Source organism: Schistocerca americana, chromosome 4, assembly GCF_021461395.2.
Source record: "Schistocerca americana isolate TAMUIC-IGC-003095 chromosome 4, iqSchAmer2.1, whole genome shotgun sequence".
NCBI classification, from domain to species: domain Eukaryota; kingdom Metazoa; phylum Arthropoda; class Insecta; order Orthoptera; family Acrididae; genus Schistocerca; species Schistocerca americana.
This window is the reverse complement of record NC_060122.1, coordinates 10,576,313-10,598,324: the sequence shown is the minus strand read 5'-3', so window position 1 is coordinate 10,598,324 and position 22,012 is coordinate 10,576,313. Positions and strand designations below refer to the sequence as shown.

At 38.0% G+C, this 22,012-nt stretch overlaps 1 protein-coding gene across 1 annotated transcript in view; it reads left to right on the top strand.

Annotated features, from left to right (window-relative positions):
• LOC124612492 (molybdenum cofactor biosynthesis protein 1-like) overlaps nucleotides 1-21,338 on the top strand; it is a 63,900-nt gene extending 42,562 nt beyond the window's left edge. Inside the window, exon 7 of the mRNA XM_047140728.1 lies at nucleotides 21,283-21,338. Within this exon, the coding sequence (XP_046996684.1) occupies nucleotides 21,283-21,338 (56 nt within the window). The remainder of the gene's footprint in view (nucleotides 1-21,282) is intronic.
• Nucleotides 21,339-22,012: the final 674 nt, after the last annotated feature.

The following is a 22,012-nucleotide window of genomic DNA, read 5'->3' as shown; positions in this document are numbered from 1 at the left end:
TTAACAGAAAAGATCGAGGCAGAATCTGAACTGTGCTCAGATAGATTTAAAGATGTTAATATAAAAGTAAACATATGTCAAGCAGAAGTAGAAGCAATCAAAACTGACACTACTCATATTGTACAAAGAGTAGATAATGTTGAAATGAAAGTAGAAAATATCAGTACTAACATTGCTAACATTGAAAGTAAAGTAGCTTCAGTAACTTCTGGTAATGGTAGTGTACAACAAGTTGTAGCTGCAAACGCCGCTTTTATCGGGTGTCGGCAGTTCTTGCGGTTCGATCCAGATAAAAATATCCACCCGCTAGATTTCTGGAACGATTTTGAAGATGTGATTCCACCAACTTGGTCTGAGCGAGAGAAAATCTCATTTATTAGAAGCCATTTAGCAGGTGACGCCATGCGTTGGTCAGCTGATGTTATGTTGAAATGTAAAACTTTAGCGGAATTTAAAACAGCTTTTATTAATGAATATTGGTCTAGCAATAAGCAAAATGAAGTGTTGAGAGAATTTTGGAGTGGAAAACGCTTCAATGCAGGCAAGGAATCTATTAAAGAGTTTGTTAGGTCATGGATTTCACGTTTGTCACATTTGGCGGAAAAGCTAAAACCAGAAATGATTATACTAGGTCTGGAAGCCAAACTGCCATGGTACTGGCAAACTAGAATTATATCAGCCCCTAGAGACAATCTGGATCGTTTCATTGAATATTTGGAACGTGTAGAACGTGTTGCTGCCAATGAGGAGCAAGCACGTAATAACCGTAATGCCAATAATAATAATAGTAATTTTAGGAACGAGCAAAATGGCAATGTAAACATCAGAACAGTAGGTGTTCGTCATCCTAAGAGAGATAGGAATTGGGGAAATAATTATCAGAACCAACAATGGCGTCCAAGGGATAATAATTTTGTTCCAAACAGAAATATGCATGTAAACAACAGTACGGAAAGTAAGGCTATGCCAGCTAACTATAATGAAAATAAAGGAAACAGTAGTAGACCTAGGCAGGAAAACTAGTTCCCGTCTATGAGGACACTGGCGCTCACCAGGCGGTTACTTTTCCTAAGCCAGTAGTTAAGGGAATGGGTAAGACAGATCAGAATACTCAAACTGAACAGATGGATGAAATGTCGGTAGCACCTAAGGATACAACAGAAATATTAGATCACTCACAGTATTTGATAGATACCGTGTTAGAAACGCTTTCTAAGTGGGAAGAGAAAGAGAAGGCGCAGCAGTGTAACAGTAGGGATGAGCTACAAAATACTGAATTGACAGGTGAAGAAGCAGAAGAAATTCATGCTTATATTTACGATGAGGATGATGTGCTCTTATCTAAAGTGCCTGTGCAGGATGTTGATAATGTACTAATAGATTTAGGACAGGAGATAAGTAGGAATGTAGAGGGTAGGCTGTTTGGGGTCAATGAACCCAGTAGCTGTGACCAGTTGTCACTTGAGAAGGAAACCGACGATAATGGTGAAAGTGGTTTAGCTGTAACTAATGTTATGCCCGGTCTGGAGGCGCAGAATCGCTCAGACTATAGTAATTTGGGTCATGTTCAGCAAACTAAATGTAATGAAGTCGTGCGGTGTTTCGATTTAAAATTAATAGACAGACTGGAAAAGGCAGCTGAAAATGTAATTCAGGAAACCCCTACACACTGTGACCTAAATGTAATGAAGACAGATGTTGATCACTTTAGTTGGAGACAAATCCAAAAGGAACTACTAGATGAATGTGAGGAACCACCTGTACAACCTAGAATAAGCCACCCTATAATAATAGTGAATATGTTGGGTATCAATGTACGTTGTCTCTTAGACAGTGGAAGTGAGGTGAGTGCAATATCTCAGTCCTTCTTTGATGCATTACCTGGTAAAGACAAACTTACTGTAATGAGGGTATCAGGACTAAGAATAATTGGTGCTACTGGCAAGGTGTCAAAAACAGTAAAGCAAGAAGCTTTGCTACCCTTTAACATAAATGGTAATGTAATTGATCATCCATGTTTAATTGTAAACAATCTCAGTATTGAGGTTTTAATTGGCATAGATTTCTTGTCGAAATATCAGAGTGTTGTTGACTTTGAAAGAAGCCAGTTAAAAATGGTCTTGCCAATAACCGGAGTAATTATAGTACCTTTTAGTGATAAACATGTAGTAACTGATCATGAAACTTGGGAGCTGCCTATACGAGTTCTGAAAAACAGGAGGTATTGGGACGAGGATGTTAATCTTAATAACAATAAGTTGAACACAGAAGAAGAAGAAGAAGCAATTATTTTAGACAAAATAGAAGCTAAATTGCAGGAAATCGATAGGATTTCAGGCAATCAAAAGGAAGAACTGAGACAGGTTCTAAAAAGGCATCATAAAGTATTTTCAGATCGACCTGGCAGATTCATAGGTAGCCAATGAATGCTGTAGGGAGGAGGTTGTTCTGTAACCTCTACACAGTGTGGCAGCTGTGCAGTCCCAGCTGTGTGAGATCTTCTTTCCCTTTCAGGTCTCACTCATTCTTCCTCTTTCCTATCCACTAAAATTTTCGACCTTTTCTTTCCAGACATGAAAATTTTCTGTCATGGCTATCAAGCCATGAGTTATGCAACCATTCTATCTACCGATTAGTGAAGAAAAATACCTAATGTGACAAACCTAATAGTGACAAACAATAGGGAAGTATGACGTAATTAAGATACAAATGTATTTGAGTAACAATTATGTATAGTACCCTGGTAATATAGTAACTACAAAGTGTTGTTTTATTGGAAATGGTCCACCAACAGTAATTTAAAAAGATGTATGAATTCATGTACAAGCAGGATCTGAAGTGTCAATGAGACCTAGTGTATGCTTTAGAGCTGACTAATAAATAGTAAAAGAGATTGCTTAGTGGTATGAAATATATGCAGATAAGTTGTAAGGATAAACTCACCTTGTGTAGCAAGGAAAGGCAGTATAATAGAATTGAACAGTGTTTGTGGTTGAGACGTGAAGGACACGTCCCTGAAGTATTTATAAGGTTGGAGCTGGCCATTATTTTAGTGTAGTGTGTGACAGGATACACCTACATGTATTGAGGTTATGAGTTGGAGGCGTGAATGCGACCATAGGTACCCTTATGTTAAATGAGACAGAGCAGCTCATGGTGTCCTATAGGTTTAAGGAATATAGCATTACGCTCGTCCATAATTATTTGATGCAGTTTAGTGGTAGGTCTGAAAGAGACTACCTGTGGTTTCAGCGTCCGATTGAGTGGAAATGGATTGCCACGTGAGCAAACTAATCAGCTGCAATACACTATGAATATGAAATAAATGTGCTATCCTATGCTTTAAATATTAATAGAGTGAGTGTTAAATAAGTACATACACTAGCAAAATAAATAAATAACATACTGACAGACGTGAAACATTATTTTAGCTCAGCATAAATACACTTCAAAGTAAGTAAGTACCTAATTGCAGATGTGGAACTGACAACAGCAGAGGACCAATAAGTGGATTTTGTAGTCAACTAAACGTAGTGTGTTTTGAACACTCAAAACTGTACTATTACCAAAAGTTACTCACATGTACAAAGAAGCTGAGAAAACAACCACTAATCATACTCATACTATCTCTAAGAATAAAGTAATCAAAGATGAGTCAGTTAAGTGCTTAAAATGCAAATGTATCAAGGATGTACCGAGCATTGGTTCAGTGTTCCGGCCCAGAAATAATAAATTCAGATTAAATATGATTCATCACTGTATGCCTTGAGCATAGATTTTCTCTAGTACATGACTAAAGGCGTTTTGAGCCATTTGTTTAACGATTTTATGACAGTTAAGTAACCACGAGAGTAAAATTGAAAAGGTTCTGTTAACTTTGTTCCAGAAAAATGTTGAAGGATAAAATGTATATATCCCCATTTCATTGTGACCCACCCACAGATATTAAGTGAACAGAGTCTGAGGGACTCTTTTTGTTTGTTCTACAGGACAAACCAGATAATGGCAGCCTGGTAGCTGCGTGAAAGCGTGGAGTGACTTGGACACAACTCACAGTGACCCCTCCCCTTTCCCCATGTAATTTAGAGAGAACGTGAAGGACGCACACCATAGCAACTTCCCCTCCTCTACCCTTGTGAATGGAAGTGTAGGACGCCAGCCAAAGCGGCTACAACCACGTGTGTAAAAATTATTTGTGAACTTTTTCTTTCAGGTTTAAAAAAGACTGCTAAGAGATAATCATCTGTTTATGTGTCATGTTATTTTCTTTGAATTTGTGTATGTAAAGATGTATTTAATGTATTTAATGGATCTAAGATTTTCATAATTTTTCAATTTGTATGTGTTTGTTTGTCTAAGGCAATATGTATGCCAAAATATTTCATGACTTTGCTTTAAAAATTTGAGTAATGACATTGTTTAAAAGGCAGTGAACATGCCTACAATTTAAATAATTAATTTAGGTAATCAGTTTTCTTTAATGTTTCTACAGGTTTATATTTCAATTTTGAATTTTCATGGGGAGTTAAACTGTACTCTTGCTTCCCTTTTTGTAATTAAATTTTTTTTCATTCATTAACATTCATAAGCAAAAAATTTAAGTAGAGGGTGATGTAGGGAAGCAGCCTACTCACGCTGTAGTAAATTCACATCAGTTTCCATTGAGTGTCAGCCAGTCTGCTGTAACTAGCTCTGACGTCATAAATGTTGCGCAATACCTTAAAAATCAAGCAAATGAACTAAAACTTTTCTAGCATGTCAGAAATAATATTAAATTAATGTGTGTTAAATATCAGTTCGATAACTTCAGCCATTTCCGAGATTTGGACGTTTTTCTGGAAAAATCATTAGCGCAACAGAACAGAGCTAGAGACTTCAAAATTTATATTTAGATTCATCTTTCATAATGATTTAATAAAAACAGTACTTTGGATTTCACATATTAAGATTTTAGTGGAAATTCATGATTTTCTGGTTTTCGTCTCAAAACTGAAGGAAGCGAGATAGATTAAGTAGGTTAATAAATAAGGCTAGGTTGTTTAGATTTAAATAGGTTGGAGGTCCGCTATGATTATGAAGATGTGTAAAGTTTCTTTTTAATACCTATAAAATTATAGCGATAGCGGATCTCAACAGGGCCAGTTCAGAGCTCATCTAGTGCGTGCAGGGCAATTAAATTAATTCTCTCGCCTAAAGTATTTAACTTAGCCACGTCAAAATTTTATTATCAATACTTACCTGCGTGCTGAATGCACCTTTAAATTAAGAGCTTCTTCGGCCATCAGCCAAAGAAGCTATAAATTATTATGTAACTTGAAGTGGTGCGTTACTAGCCCAGCGGCTAGTCGGGATAGCGGATTTGATCAGGCGTTCCCTCAGCCGTCCGCACCGCGGATTTATATATAAGAACACTGCGCGAGGAAGCAAGGCCCCAGTTCTCTCCAGACGCTGAATGACACGCCATCTGTGTCGGTAGTCGCAAGCATATATCCAGCAATCAGATTTTTTATTATTGTTACAAACTTATACATCCGCCGCCCCACAACACCTCACACACACATGACCGCCAACTCCGACAGCTCAGACCAGAATGCTAGTCTGTAAGTTTGCTACACAATAAAATAATTATTCTGAGCTACAAGAAAAATGGATTCAAAGAACTAAACAGCTTGAAGAAAAAAAAGGGAAGCTCCCTGAAGCAACGTAGTTTCACGAGTGTGCATACCAGTGGTAAATTATGAGAGTCGCAACTCTCTGAAATGGATACAAAGGCCACCAGATTGCATTAGCTTTGTTTGTGTCTCGGATTGTTACCATGAATGGTAGGAGCTATAAGAGATGTGAAGAGTGTAAGATGTTGAGTGATCCCTGTGAAGGACACAGATGCCCTGTACTTCTGTGAGTCAGCATTATCAGCACGCAACAAAATTTGAAGGGGCCTAATTGGGTGTCTCCATTTGCCAGGCTGATTGAATTATGCAATATGCAGATTTGTGAGTCATTCAGATGTGGTAGTGGCCCCATGTTGGACTGCTTGGGAACGTAAGGGTGGTGTGCTTGTCAGCAAGCTTCCGGTTTACCGTGTCTGACGAGCCCATGGGAGAATTGCTGTAATGTACGCCGAGCACATAGTAACCCTTTCACACCTGCACCTGTCATGTGACCAGCAGTGAGACATTCTGCAAGACCCGCGATGACAGTTGTCAGTGAGTATGACAACGACATAGGGAGAGGGCGTGTGGGGCAGCATCGGATATGACTTCAGGTCACTCTGACAGCACAGCAGTATGTCATGGACATCCTACATCCTCATTTGCTACCTCCATGTCCAACGGAGTTACAAGAGACAGACCAGTGAAAACATATCCAGTTGTTGACTCACAAAACGGTTTTGAGCTGTGACGCATGTAGTCTTAAGTGAATCATTCATACAAAAAGAAAAGAAGAAGAAGCTAAAGTCAGAATGTGAAAAAATTGGAGAATGGAATAGATATTTGAAGACTTCACACTTGAAACTCCCAGTTTTCCTATTGTGAAAGTGCCTTTGTGACCATATGCATTTCACTGACAATAAACTTTTTTTTTCCCCCTGGGTCTTGGCTCCATATTTTTTCATCCAGTTGAGTCAGAATACTTGCATTGTATTTGTGAGGTATTGTTTCAGTCTTGCAAGCTAATCTAAAATAGAAATCCCTTTTGCATCCTAGAAAACAATGACCACTCTTTCTCTCCGATTAAGTCACCTTGGCTATTTTTGTGCAACTGCTGTTTCATTTCATCCACGGGAACAGATTGGTGCATAGAATCAGTTGTGTGTCAGATTGTCCCAAATTGTTTTTCACATTAGGTTGTAGTCAGGCTTCAACAGACATGCCACTCACTTTCTGGTATGGCCACGGCATCAAATGTTTTGCACATCTTTTTAATTACTGATCTTGCAATATCACACTGTGTTCTTTCTCAGCATTTTCATATTTGATTGTAATTCTAGGAAGTTGTTCATGAGTCATCTTACAGAGACATATGCTACATATGAATTCAGCCACCCATTCCTTAACTGTTGACTATGAAGGAACTCCCCCCATGAACCATGGACCTTGCCATTGGTGAGGAGGCTTGCGTGCCTCAGCGAGACAGATGGCCGTACCGTAGGTGCAACCACAACGGAGGGGTATCTGTTGAGAGGCCAGACAAACATGTGGTTCCTGAAGAGGGGCAGCAGCCTTTTCAGTAGTTGCAGGGGCAACAGTCTGGATGATTGACTGATCTGGCCTTGTAACATTAACCAAAACGGCCTTGCTGTGCTGGTACTGTGAACGGCTGAAAGCAAGGGGAAACTACAGCCGTAATTTTTCCCGAGTACATGCAGCTCTACAACTTGACTAGAAGAAGAGATCGGTTGGTAGGACATGTTTTGAGGCATCAAGGGATCACAAATTTAGCATTGGAGGGCAGCGTGGAGGGTAAAAATTGTAGAGGGAGTCCAAGAGATGAATACACTAAGCAGATTCAGAAGGATGTAGGTTGCAGTAGGTACTGGGAGATGAAGAAGCTTGCACAGGATAGAGTAGCATGGAGAGCTGCATCAAACCAGTCTCAGGACTGAAGACCACAACAACAACAACATGAAGGAACTGACTCCTAATAAGTAAGATGATGCCTGTAGAAAAGTACAACAAAACAGTAATCTCAAAAAAGGACAGGATAGACAGTACATTCTGTAGGACATATTAAAAGTGATTGGTAAAAGAGACTTGGTGTGTTAAATGCAGCTTTTGGTTACATGATAATTGAATTGGATAGATAAACAATCTACTTGCTAAGTGGCGGCAGAACACACGCATAAAAGAAGATTATAATTAGGCAAGCTTTCAGAGCCAGTAGCTCATTCTTCAGGCAGAAGGGTTGAAGTGGAAGGAAGAGGGGTGAAGGATAGGTCTAGGAAAAATTGTAGATTTTGAGAAAGTTACCCAGAACTGCAGATCAGGGGAGACTTTCCAGATGGGATGAGAAGGAAAGACTGATTCCACATCTACGTACATACTCCACTAGCCACCATATGGTGCATGGCAGAAGGTACCCTGTCTCACTACAATAGTCTGAATAAAATTACTTGATAGTTGACATCAATCACTTGCCGCAACAATGTTGCCACATTGGCTACCAGCTACCGTTTGGTTACAGTTGACAACAAACAAGCGGCTCACTTCACAAATTATGTTAAACGTTTAACACAGAGCAATTTTTCTAGTGGCTGGTGCAAGGTATGTCAGAAATGTTGGATACTCTGTCGACTATTGATTTAAAGTGACCAGTGACTGAACTGGGGAAGACGACCCGTTTTGTATCCCTGACTGTAAACTTGTGTCCTAACCCAGCCGAGAAAATTGTGGTCAACAGTCTGCAGCAGTACTAATATCATGATCGCTTTGTTCATGGCGATTAAAGCTAACGCTTAAGGGTAAACTCAAGACAACAAAAACTCAATTTCAGGGCTGAAAGCAAATTAAAATTTCTCCGTTTCATTTGTTACCTGTAACTATCCTTACTCTAGCTGCACATGCTGCCATGTTAGAAACCAGTGAACAGTCCATGTGGGCACTTGTTCGTGGATTATAGATGACTGAGGCAGATTCCAAATGAAGAAATAGTGACAGGAAGAAAAATAAGACCAAATAGAACAGTCAAAACAATGATGAAAAATGATGCAGCAAAGTATTAAAAATAAAAAAATACATTTAAACCAATTAATTGAATGAAAATAATAATCACACTCTTTTGGTTAGATTTAGAAATAAAAATTTTGCTACATTGATGAGATTCAAACCTACGACATGCTACACATTAGATTAATCTGCCAACCATTGTGCTATGCCACAGCACTGCATGAAGTATTTATATATGTGAATGTAGTGACCCAGTTGCAACTATGAACTGCAACCTTAAAAATTTCAGTTTCACACAATGTAGTGAAAAGCTTATCTAATGTAAGATGATCTCTGTGAATATGATAACTATATGTATGATACTGAATTACACCTTGTGCTGAGTTATTCGGTAGTGTTTGGTTAGTGCTATGAATGAAATGTGTGTCTTTCATTAGCATTGTTAATGTGTGTTGTTTTTGGTGTAGCTATCGCGTGTCATGAAATACATAATAAAAGTGTCGGGCTCGTAATTCGGGATACAAATACATCAAGAAAGAATGCTGAACCAGGAATTGGAAGTGACTGGCCAATTTTGGTGGAGTTTGGCAACAGCAGACAGTTCAAGTGTGACGCTGACTACTCTTATTGGCGTTTGAAGTGCCAACTATCAAGTAATTTTATTTCAACTGTAGTCAGTTCCTTTTCCGTTCCATCTGCCAATCGATTGAGGAAAAAGTGAATGTCTATATGCCTCTCTATGAGTCCTAATTTGTCGTCTCTTATCTTCGTGGTCCTTACGCATAATGTATGTTGGTGCAATCAGAATTGTTCTGCAGTCAGCACAGTGTTCCTCAAAATCCCTCCAGGGATTCCCATTTGAGTTCCAGAAACATCTCCATAATACTTGTATGTTGTTGTTTCGACCTACTGTTAACAAATCTAGTATCCTGCCTCTGAATTACCCCAATGTCTGCTTTAATTCGACCCCTTGTGGATCCCAGACACTAGCATCCTATATGTGATGTCCATCACAGCTGAGCCACACTGTAGTAAAATCCACCCAACAAACGAAAGATGATTATTCGCCCTCCCTACCATGACCCTCACAAGTTTGTTCCATTTCATATCACATTGCAACGTTATGTCCAGATATTGAAACAATGTGACTTCATTCATGACACTACTAATGCTGGATTCTGGCATTATGGATTAGTTTTTCCAACTCATCTGCAGTAACTTATATTTTTCTACATTTAGGGTTAGCTGTCATTTATCACACCAACTGGGAACTTTGCCCAAGTCATCTTTTATCCTCCTAAATCACTCAACGATGACACCTTCCATACACCACAACATCATCAGCAAACAACCACAGATTACTGTCCACTTTGTCCATCAGATCAGTTATGCACATAGAAAATATGAGTAATAGCGCTCCTATCACACATCCCTGGAATGATCCTAATGATACCCTAGTCACTGATGGACACTCACCGTCGGGATAATGTAGTGGGTTCTATTACTTCAGAAGTCTTTGAGCCACTCACATGTCTGGGAACCTATTCCATGTGCTTGTACCTTTGTTAAAAGTCTGCAGTGAGGCACTATGTCAAATGCTTCTCGGAAATCAAGAAATATGGAATCTGGGTTTGTGAATTTTGTGATGGCAAAGTTAGAGGAGCAATGCATCTGCATTAAATTTTGCGTGAAACTCAAGAAAACCTTTACACAGACACACCAAATGATGCTGGGAGCCTATAGCAATGAGTGCTTAAGCCATACTTGGTGTTATGTATTATTCACACGTTTTAAAATGGCTTTACAAAAGTCAAAAATAATCCTTGTTCAGGACGCTCTTAGATGTCCCCTGATGACGCTTGTGTCAGGAACGTCAAAGAAATTGTGTGTGGCAGTCGAAGATACACTGTCTGAGAGACTGTAGAAGAATGTAACATTTCAATTGGATCATGTTATGAAATGACACAGCATCTTGGAATGCATTGTGTTGCCGCCAAGTTCATTCCACGGCTCATGAGTCAAGACCAAAAAAACTTTTGGATCTCACAAATGAGAATGAGATGTTCCTTGCGAGAATAGTATGACCCCTGCAGACTTCTTTTTATTTCCAAAGTTGAAAAGGATGAAGTTCTGCAATGGTAGATGAGATAAAAGAAAATTCGCAGACGGCACTTTATGCGACCCAGCAAGAGGTGTGTCAAGACTGCTCCTGGAAGTGGAAATGATATTGGGAGCAGTGTATCAATTGTGGAGGAGAGTATTTCGAAGGAGACAATCCATAGTAATTAAAAGATAAGCATAGAAAATTTTGTGGACAAAGTTTTGGAATTTTTTGAACAGACGTCGTATGACAAAAGGGCATGCTGAGTTGCCCATGAGTGATGCTTTGTACTGATTTGTGGACATAAACTTATTGGTCTCTATGAAACTGATTAGATTCAAACCCAGAATATGTTCAAGAATTCTGCAGCAAACTGATGTTACGGGTATTGGTCTGTAATTTCACGGGTCTGTTCTTTCGCCCTTCGTATATACAGGAGACGCCTCTGTATTTTTTTCCCCAGTTGCTAGGTCTTTCTGCTGGGTGAGAGATTCACAATAAATACAAGCTAAGTAAGGGTCCAGTGCCATATAGCACTCTTTGTAAAACCAAATTGAGATTCCATCTGCAACTGGCGACTTATTTGTTTTTAATTATTTCAGGCGTCGGGGATGCTTACGAGGGTGGTTTGAAAAGTTCTTGAAACAGAATAGAAAAAATGTACTTATGTCACTGAAACTTTTTTGTTTTTCAATGTACCCTGCTTGTAGATTAATTCACTTGGTCCAACAGTGTTCCAATACCTCGATCCCATCTCGACAATGATTTTCCTCCAGGCCTATAAAATAGTTGTCAACTCAGGCTATCAATTCTTCATTTAAGTGAATCTTCATCCACAAAGAAAAATTTTAAGTTTAGGGAAGAGGCACGTGTGGCAACAATTCATACCTTAATTTGTGTAATTTTACCATGGCGATGGTACATGCATGCGAGCGTGCATTTGCTTGATGCTAGACGACTTTCTTCCTTATTAAACCTGGCCTTTTTCGCATATCATTTGTTGCAATTTGTCCAGAAGGTTAGCATAGTATTCTCCAGTAATTGTTTGCCCAGTGGGGAGATAATGTACAAACAGAATCCCCTTCTCATCCCAGAACACTGATGCCATGCCCTTCCCCGCTGAAGGAATTTGGTGGCGCATCCCAGAACACTGACGCCATGTCCTTCCCCGCTGAAGGAGTTTGGCGGCGGAGATTCAGCATTATTTCTACTGCCTTGATTATTTCTTTGTCTCTGGGGTATAGTAGTAAACCAAAGTTTCCTCGTGGTCACAAACCAGCACAAAAGATCTTGTTTGTTTCTCCTAAAACAGGCCAAACATTGTTGTGATATGTCCATTCTCATGCGTTTTTGACACAGCGTCAAGAGTCGCGGCACCCATCTTGTGAATACCTTTCAGATGACATCTGGCAAGCGTGAGCAATTTCATGCACTCTAAATTGGTGATCCTCCTTGATCATTATGCGGACTTTTGCAATGATTTCTAGAGTAGTGACACGTTTTGGCTGACCTATTCATGGATGATCATCATCTAAGCTCTCCTGACCAAATTGAAATTCATTTATCCACTTGGCAACAGTTGAAGACAAAGGAGCAGAGTCCCCTGGTGTTTTCTGGAAATCGGCATGAATGTCCTTCACTTTCATACCTTTCTTTATGAAGTATTTAATCACTGCTTGAATCTCGACCCGACCCCCCGTCCCGTACCGTCGCGTCTTTGCAGATCACTGCACAGGAACAACAACAGAGCCGTGTCACTGCCACAGCTCTCTTCCAAGAGCACTGACATGGGACGGGTTTACAGGCAACAGTCCAACGAATATCATGTGAACAACTTGTGCTAGTGCTGGCCTCTTGTGGTGATTGTTGTTAGGTGTCTTTGTGCTATTGTCAAATGACGGTATGTTTATATGATTCTCTTGCATGAATTATTTCTTAAATGCAAAATTTAAAACATTTATCTCCTACTGCCACACCAGACTGGTCAAGTGACTTGATGGAATTCTTTGACTCACTTAGTGATTTTACATAGGACAATAAATTCCCCTGCTTCTCAGCCAGATCTTTTGCTGAGGTATGACAGTGGTAGTAACCTTTCCTTGTTGCCATTTGGCATTCTCTTTTGAACCAAGAGTGCAGTAGCTTTTCCTTCCTCAGTATTTTCCAAATTTCATTGTTAAACCGCAGTGGCTCTTTTGTTCCTTAATTCGTTTACTAGGTACAGACTTGTTGAGAGTGCAATTCACGATCTGTTTAAGCTTTGACCATAATCTCTCTACGTCCATCTTAATGGAACTAAGTGATGTCAGTTCTGTCTAAGTAAGCTGCTAACATCTGCTTATCTGCTCTTTCTGGCATGAACATTTTCCTAGCCTTCTTGACTGATTTATTAATTTTTGTAACCTTAGTTGTTATGATGTTATCATGATTATTAATCCCCATCTCTATGCTGAAGTCATTGATGATATCTGGCCTGTTTGTAACTACAAGGTCTAAGATATTTCCATTGCATGTGGCATGGCAAACTAGGTGCTCAAGACAATTTTCGAAAACCACATTCAAAAGTGCTTCACAAGATTGACTGCACCCCCTGCAATGAAGCCATAGGCTACCATCTATACTCAGTAGACTAAATTCACCTCCAACTAGTATTGCATGATCTAGGTATTTACGTGCTACTGTCTGTAGACTTTCTGTGAATGGCTCCAAAACTGTCATAGCAGAACTGGGTGGCTGATTATCCATTAATTAACGTGATTTCACCTAGACTTGTTATACGCAACCAGATAACTTCACTGTCACAATCAGCTTTGACCTCAATAGAGACAATGGACACTCCCTCTCCTACAGTGTCTAACCTGCCTTTCTGATATATATTCCATTAATCACTAAATATGTCAGAGCTTTCTGCTCTCGGTTTCAGCCATCTCTCAGTCTCTGAGAATAATTTGAGTGCAATACTTTCCTGGATGGCAGTAAATTCGGAAACTGTGTTACAAGTACATTGACAACTGATAAAATTTTGACAATCTACACTGGAGTGAATTCAAAAGATAAACCTCAACCAACATTGAATGTATCTTGGTGATAAAGAGCCCAAATAAATAAATTGATGATTTTATTCCATTTCATCTGATTGAATGAAACACACACAGCATAACTACTCAGAAAACAACTATAGTGCTGATTACATTTACTATCATACATGTAGCACTCTGAGAACATTTCACCTTGTCATAGTAGTCCTGTGTTTTGGAACTAGGCAGTGCTTCATTTCACAAAGCGAAAGGAATAGCTTGTGTAAAAAACAAAAGAAGGGGAAATAGTGGTTGCTGGTGTTTTTAACATTATCATTCAATTTAGTTCCTATTGTGAACTTTGCAGCTAGGATATGTAAATGCTCTGAGACTGCTATTGATAATATCTTTATGAACAAATCTAGGGGAAAGACGTCATATCACAAAACCAATAGTAAATGGACTATCTGATCACGACGTGCAGCATCTTGTGTTAAATGTTGAAACTTGTCAGGATAAAAAAATATTAAATCTGAGTACAGGAGGATAATAAATAAGCCAGAAATTGAGGAATTCAGGAAATTGCTCAAAGACATGAACTGGAGAGATGTTTACCTGACTCAAATGGAAAATGCAAAGCATTTATTAATAAAGTTACCTCCTCTTTTGAAAATTGTTTCCCCCTAAAGGTAACTCAGATCACACAGAAGTCAAAAGATAAACCATGGATTATACAAGGAATAAAGATATCATGTGGGGCAAAAAGGAGACTGTATCTACTATCTAGGAACGTTTCTGATATTAGAATTGTAATGCATTACAAAGAATACTGCAAAACATTGAATCAAGTAATCCAGAAATCGAAGTAGCTTTATTAAGAGAAAATGATAATTGTATCGGGCAACAAAATAAGAACTGTTTCAGATATAGTGAAGACAGAGAGAAGTGGGGCCAAAAAGGAAGTGGAACAGATAGCTCTAAAAGTAAATGAGACTTTGGTAACAAGTGCATGTAGTGTTGTAAATCTCTTAAGCAAGACTTAATTTTTGTTACTGACGGCTCGGGGTTATCAGGTTCGGTGAATGGTGCAATGGAGTATCTGGGACCAGTCTTTGAAGAACATTGTGTAGAACCTATTCGAGGAACTTTGAATTCCAACCATTGCTTCTCAGTATACTTACTCCTTAATGAAATTTGTTGCAAGTTATATATCTATATTTCCAACAAGTAGCTCAATACATATTATCAATACTAGGAATAAGAAAAATCTACGTAAAGACCTAAAATCACTTATGTTGGTCCAAAAGGGGGTCCAATATTCAGGAACACACATTTTCAATAAATTACCAGCAACCATTAAAAACTTGGTTTCAGATAAAGCACAGTTTAAACAGAGTTTGAATGACTTTTTGATAGGCAATGCCTTCTACTCTATAGATGAATATCCTAACAGAGACTGTTAGGCCAGCTTAAGTAAAAATATGTTAGATATAAGTTTTGACAGCACTTGGTTGCAACAGTCAATATTAAGTATTTTGTGTATGATAAATTTATTAATAGTGCATAACAATGTTTCATTCTGACAGCGTATTAATTCTGTAAATATTAGCTTTTCCAGTTTATTGTATTGTATTCACCTATTTTGACAATCTCATGACAAATGATCAGGGTAGTATTCATTATATTAAAATGTTTTGTGTTATACATTCTGACATGTTCCACACCCTCGAGAATCATCTCATTTTTTCGGTGTATGTAATGAAAACTGAATCAAATCAAATCCAATCACCATCTCTCATCATGTAATAACTTCACTTCTTCTTCTTCCCTTGTCGTCTCCTGTTTTTCCAATACTCGTCCATCTCCTCCTCATGTTTTTCCCCCTTTATTCTATTCGTGTTGTTCTCAATCCCCTATTTCTTCTGCATTGAAAGCCTTTTATTTTTATTTACTTATTTTTTTTATTGAGGTGAGTCTCTACGGACTGCGTGGTAACAACCGACTTCACTCTAGTGTCCAGGTCTTGTTCTTGCTCCAGCTTTGACTTCCTGCCAGTATCTTCTGAGCCCCTGCAAGAAGTGCCTTTTTATGCTCTTCAGATAATGGTCCTCACTGTCTTTCGGATGTTGATGCCATGTTAAAACCTTGGTAGTTGGTCACCAATCTTCTAAATTTGTTCCTTTCAGGAATTTCTCTCTGAGATACCAATCTGCTTAAGATCTTTTTCACATTCTTTGAACCATCTCGGCCTCGTTTTCTTAGATGGGATGAAACTCCATATTCTTTTTGTTAGTCGATCACCGTCCATTTTCATGAGATACCATAAAATAACAATCATTTCTTCGTAATGGATGCTGTGATAGGTTCTGTCTTGCTGCACGAGTCCTCATTTGCTCTCATTCGCCATTGTCCATCGACCCATCTATTACCTTAGGATTTTCCTTAATATCCTACACTCACGCTTTTCCAGCCGCTCAGCTTACCTTGTCTATTCGTGGTCAAAGATTTGGATGCTTATAAGCCCTCAGGTTTTACAACTGTATTATAATGGTGGAACTTGGCCCATATACTCATAGACTTTTTGTTATAAGTATTCTTTGTCAGTTGGTATGCTTGGTCTAACGTCCTCATCCCGACAATTGCTTCTTCTTTTAATCCATTCTCCAGGTGGATGACTTCACCGAGATACCTGAAATTCTTAACTCATCCAATTTTTTCCCGGGTTGGTTATCATCCATTCAGGTCCATCACAGATGTTCGTCATATGTTTTGTCTTTTGAATAGAGATCTGGAGTCTAACTTTTTTCAGCAATTTCTGACAGCCTATTTATCTTGTTGACTGCTGACTCTATGTTGTTAGCAAAAATGGCTAGGTCAGCCGCAAAATCTAAGCAGCCAATGCACACCCCTTTGTTCTTAGGACCAAGTCTGAACCACTCTTCATTTGTTTCTCCTTGGGCTAATAACTTTCTCCACTCTTGAATGACCTTTTCCAAGACACAATTGAAAAGGTTCAGATACCTCACCCATAAATTTAATTTTTGACACTGTGTTAGTAAGAGTTTGTTTGATCAGCTTTCTTGATGTATTATCCACCCCAAACTTTTCCAAAATATTCATTACTGCCTGTCAGTCGATGGAGTCATATACTTTCTGAAAATCAACAAATATGACCACATAGTTATTTTTCCAATTTTTTTTGTACCTGATCATGTTCTTCAAGTTAAAGATCTGTTCTGCGCAAGAATCGCCCTTTCGGAAACCAGCTTGATAGTCCCCAATCAGTTGGTTACAATGATCTTCTATTCTATTCTGTATCACTTTGGAGAGAATCTTATATGGAACAGATACTAATGAGGTACCCTTATAGTTATTGACATTCTATTTATCACCTTTTTTGTGTATACGATGGATTAAAGCTGACTGCCATTCAGTTGGTATCATCCCAGCTCTCCAGATCTCCTCAAAAAGTTGGACTAGTATATCTAGAGTTTCATTATTTGCCAGCTTCAGTAGTTCCACCACTATTGAATCCTCTCCAGCTGCCTTATTATTCTTAAAGTTGTTGATGATCTCTTTGGTCTCCTCTTTACTAGATGGAGATGAGGGGTAGTTTGTGGATTGGGGCACATACAGGGAATCTTTCTTTCGGTTCATCACAATTAAGTAGGTTTTCAAAGTAACGAGACATTATCTTGCAGTTCTCTTTGTTGGTCAGGCCGAGTGTGGTGTGCGTACTGTAAGACCTTCAGTACACACACCATCAGATTATTTGACTTGTTGCTCTAACGAAGTAAGCGAGTGTCAGCAATATGTCTCGTGGTCTTATCATGGCATGTTTATCTTCTGCCATTAGGTCAGACGATAGAAATGCCACTTGCACACTTAGAGTAGCAGATTGATGGTGACCAACTTTAAATAGAACTTGATTAATTTTCACACACATTTATTAAAATAATAACAAATATAAAAATTATTTAACTTGGTTCTGGATGCTATTTACAATTGACAATCTGAAGTTCCTTTGGTATTGGTACGTTAATCTTATTCTTACATATATCTCGGATACTTGACAAAAGTGTCTATACATTTATCTTCATGGCTATGTACAGGAATATGGTAATCTTATTAGGCGCAGACTGGATCTTGACTATGGACTGGCACAGACAATTGTAGAACTCGTACAGACTGGTACAGACTAATGCAGACTGGTACAGACTAATGCAGACTGGTGCAGACAAATGCAGACTGACTGATCGAAGGTCTTTACACCCGTTATAATACCTCGCACGTTCATGTATCACTGCGTGAGTGTGATGCGCGAGGAGAAAGTGTTCTATGTTAGCAGCAATCTCATTCGCTGCGTTACATATTAATACGCGGATCGGCGGAAGCAGAATTTGGTCCGTCTCTATGGCAGCGCCATCTCGTAGTGGGGAGATGGACGAGTGCTGCGCCTGCGCTGTTGTGCTTAGCGGGGCGCACTCTAGTGGGAAATTTGTGTACGCGCTGAATACGCGGAACTATGTACACAACACTGAGCTTTCCATTTTCGTCTCTAAAACAAAAACTAGGGGCTTGGTATCCTTTCAAATTCGATTTGAACGTCTGATAGAAGTCTCTGACATTGTTTATCTGGAAACGCTGATCGATCTGTTCTAACTGCTGTTTCTCATGCAGTAGAGTTCTGGCTGCATATTTTTGAACTTCATGGAATACATCAAAATCATCAGGTCTCCTGGTAGAGTTCCACTATTTCCATGCACTTGCTGTTTGGGCCACCACCTCACCACAAACCTCATTCCACCATGTATGATTCCTCTTTTTAGCTGTCAGGATTGTAGTATTAGCTGCTTGTTGGATCATGGAGGCAATGTCTGCCCATTTATGGGATTCAACTGTCAGTTACTGGTGGCATTGTTCCATTACGTTTTGATTGATTTTGAACTTCGCAGTATCATATTTATGAAATTTATTTCCGGTTTTCACAGTCTTATTGAGAGGGATGAAATTAATTTTGATCTTGGAGAGGTGATGATCCTTTTACATTCAGTATGTTATCTGTAAAAAGGTTTCTTTCTATTATTTCTGATTGTTTGATGTTGTTTCTTTCTTATTTCTGTAATCCATGCTATCATTGATTCCTTCTTCCAGAACTACTCATTCAGTAGAGGTCTCTAAAAAAAGATTAATCTTCTTTTAGCCATTACTTCTGATATTTTCTCAAAATTTTTGTATATCTCCTCATTACTTCTCATTTTCCAGCCATCTGTAGCTTGTATTGCAACCATTATTTTCTAATAATGCTCCTTTGTGGAACCTCTGTTCTGTCCAGCTTATAGTTCATCATTAGGCATCCTCATCCATGTAAACATCCTGGTCATACCACTGTGGGATAGTGTTTAAATTTGTTTTTTTTAGTTGTACATTTCTTGTTGTAAATATCCTTTGTCAAACGATTTGCTCTCTCCAGTTTGCTGACTCTTGCATCTACTGTTAATTCTTCTAGTCCATTTTGTTGTACAGTTTGTCCAATATATTTAAATTTACTTACTAATGCTATTTTACATTTTTGTTTTTCTAAGAATGTTGATGCATTGTTTGAAATTGTCATCAATGTTGTTTTTTTGGCTGAAATTTTGGGACCAGCTCTCTTTGCTATTTCTTCCAAAAGATTTGTTTTAATAACTGTCTGTCAGATTTTTTGAAAGTATATCAGAATCATCTGCAGAAGCCAGGCAGTTTACCTTAATTCCATTTGTTTTTCGTCCTAAAACTATTGGTTCAATTTTGTGATTTTTTTCTCCAAATTCCAATAACTTTCTATTTTTTCTAGAATGTAGTGTTACAGTAAAGGTGATAAACTGTCCCCTTGTCTAACACCAGTTTTTATTTCAAATGGTTGAGATACTTCTCCCATAAATTTAGCTTCAGTCACCCTATTTGCTAGTGTTTTGAGGATTATGTTTGCTTTAACACAAAATTCTTTGATGATTTTACCCATAATTTCTCTGCCTACCAAATCAAATGTTTTCTTGAAACCAATACATGATACTATTATTGGTTTGGTGATTAACAGTCTGTGGAGAATTATCAATTTTCTAATAAACATCTGTTCTGTGCAGGGTCTTCCCTTTCTAGAGCTCCTTGAGATTCTCCCAGTTATTTGTCTAAAGTTTCTACAACTCTGTCCAGAGAATTTTTGATAATATTTTGTATACCACTGGCAGAAGTCAGGCATCTCTGCAATTGTTGACATTTTGTGTGTCCCCTTTTTTTCATAGCTGTGGATTAATGCTTTCAATAATCTCTTCAGCTTTCCAAATGTTCTCAAACAGCAGTTGTAGATCATTTGTGTGTTCTGACTATTTCAATAATTTTGCTGTAGTGGAGTCTTCATTTGTTGCTTTGAAGTTTTGGAATGATTTGATGGCTTCATGAATTTATTGTTCTGTTAGTGGAAAATCGTCCTCCAGATGTTGTGGGACTGCTATTATATATTGCTACAATGTGCTGTTATTGTTATTGTTGTTGTTGTTGTTGTTGTTTGGTTGCCTGTTCTTCAGCACTATCTTTCTGTTTCGTTTATCTATTTGCCGCCATTTTAGCCCATTTACCGGTATTTTCAGCTTGTTCTTCACTTATTTGACCTTTTGGTGGCTCCTCTTGAAGAGATCTTATTTCTCAGCATTTAAAATTACATCATCTGCTGCTCTTTCGCATCTGAATTTCATCATGTCCAGTCTAGTTTTTTCATTCATTTAACCATCCATCTTCCATGACTCAAGATCCTAAATTATCATCCTTATTTCTTGAACAGTCTCATTTCTCTTTTTACATTTTCCAGATGAAGAAACTTTTGGTCCTCAAAGCTAAGATTAGTATCAGTTTTTTTATTTGTTTCTGCCTATGGCTGCTATATCTCTTTAGTTAGAATATTTTCTCTCTCTGTATTTGATTATAGTCTAAGTCTGAATATTTTTATAAGTACATTTATTGCTGTAGCAATGAGTAAAATAAATTGTATTGCACTGCCTGTAGCATGTAGCACCATTTTGACTGTTAGTCCTCTTGCTGTACAAAAAGTAGCTTTGATGATTACTTAATGCAAGTATTTTGTAAGAGCTGTGGAATGGTTAGTATCTGTTTATATTTTTCTGATTAATTCAAGCTCGTCAATGCACATCCTGTGTTAAGGAAATATTTGCACTGAATTTACTGTGTGTTAAATATAAGCAGTGGATCCATTGGGGTAGTCTGTTTGGTAGAAATATGTCAAGGTGAACAAAACAGGAGATGGTGAAGGAAGAGAGGGAAAAGATCAACATTTGCTTCTCATCAGCAATATAACTGGGTTGAAACATTCAGTGAAAATTATCTGTGACAGGAAGTTGTCAGAAATACATTTTTGAAGAAACTTTATGTTTGTATAAGCATTTATTAAATTTAAAAATTGGATTTCATGTGTTAATACAAAAGGTAATGTTTTGCATTGCAGGCATGCTGAACCTGTCAAAGATGAAGAATCGGCCAATGATTCTTATTGGAGGATAACAGTATGTATAACTTAAACTTGAGATTCTTGAAAATAAAGCTAGTCAGTATTTCTTAACAGTACTGATTTAAATACATCTAAAAGATCGCTGTTACCTAAATGAAAGTTGACGAGCAAAGTCTTAGTGGACATTTGTATAAATTTGTCATAGGTGTTATTTACAAGAAGAGTAAATAGTTTCAATAGGAATGTGGTGAGACATTTAACAAATGTGATGACCACACATTAATAGGACCTTGTAACATTACCATTATGATATTAGTAAGCTTTTATGTAAATAACAGAAACCCTGTCTCTATGTTTCCACGTATAACCCTCTTACTAAAATTTAGTTTAGTTTCCAAATAAAATACACTGTGGACGGATAGTCCTGTTTATAGGAAAAGATAATCAATAGAGTTATCCTTCTTACAGGATTTACCGTGTGTTGCGTCTAATGGATAAGTAAATTGGACTATTCACTTCTTTTCCTAAGATCTTACCCAGTGGCTAGATAGAAACACAGTATGAATAATAATATACTGAAGCTAGGACAACTCATTTCCAAGTTCATTTAGTGGTTTAAAACATGTACTTAATGGTCACCAACCTATCCTGGCAATGAAATAGTGAAGTATTGGAGAAGCAGAAATGTGAATTTTGCCTACTTTCTTGCTACTGTTTAGTTTGGCTC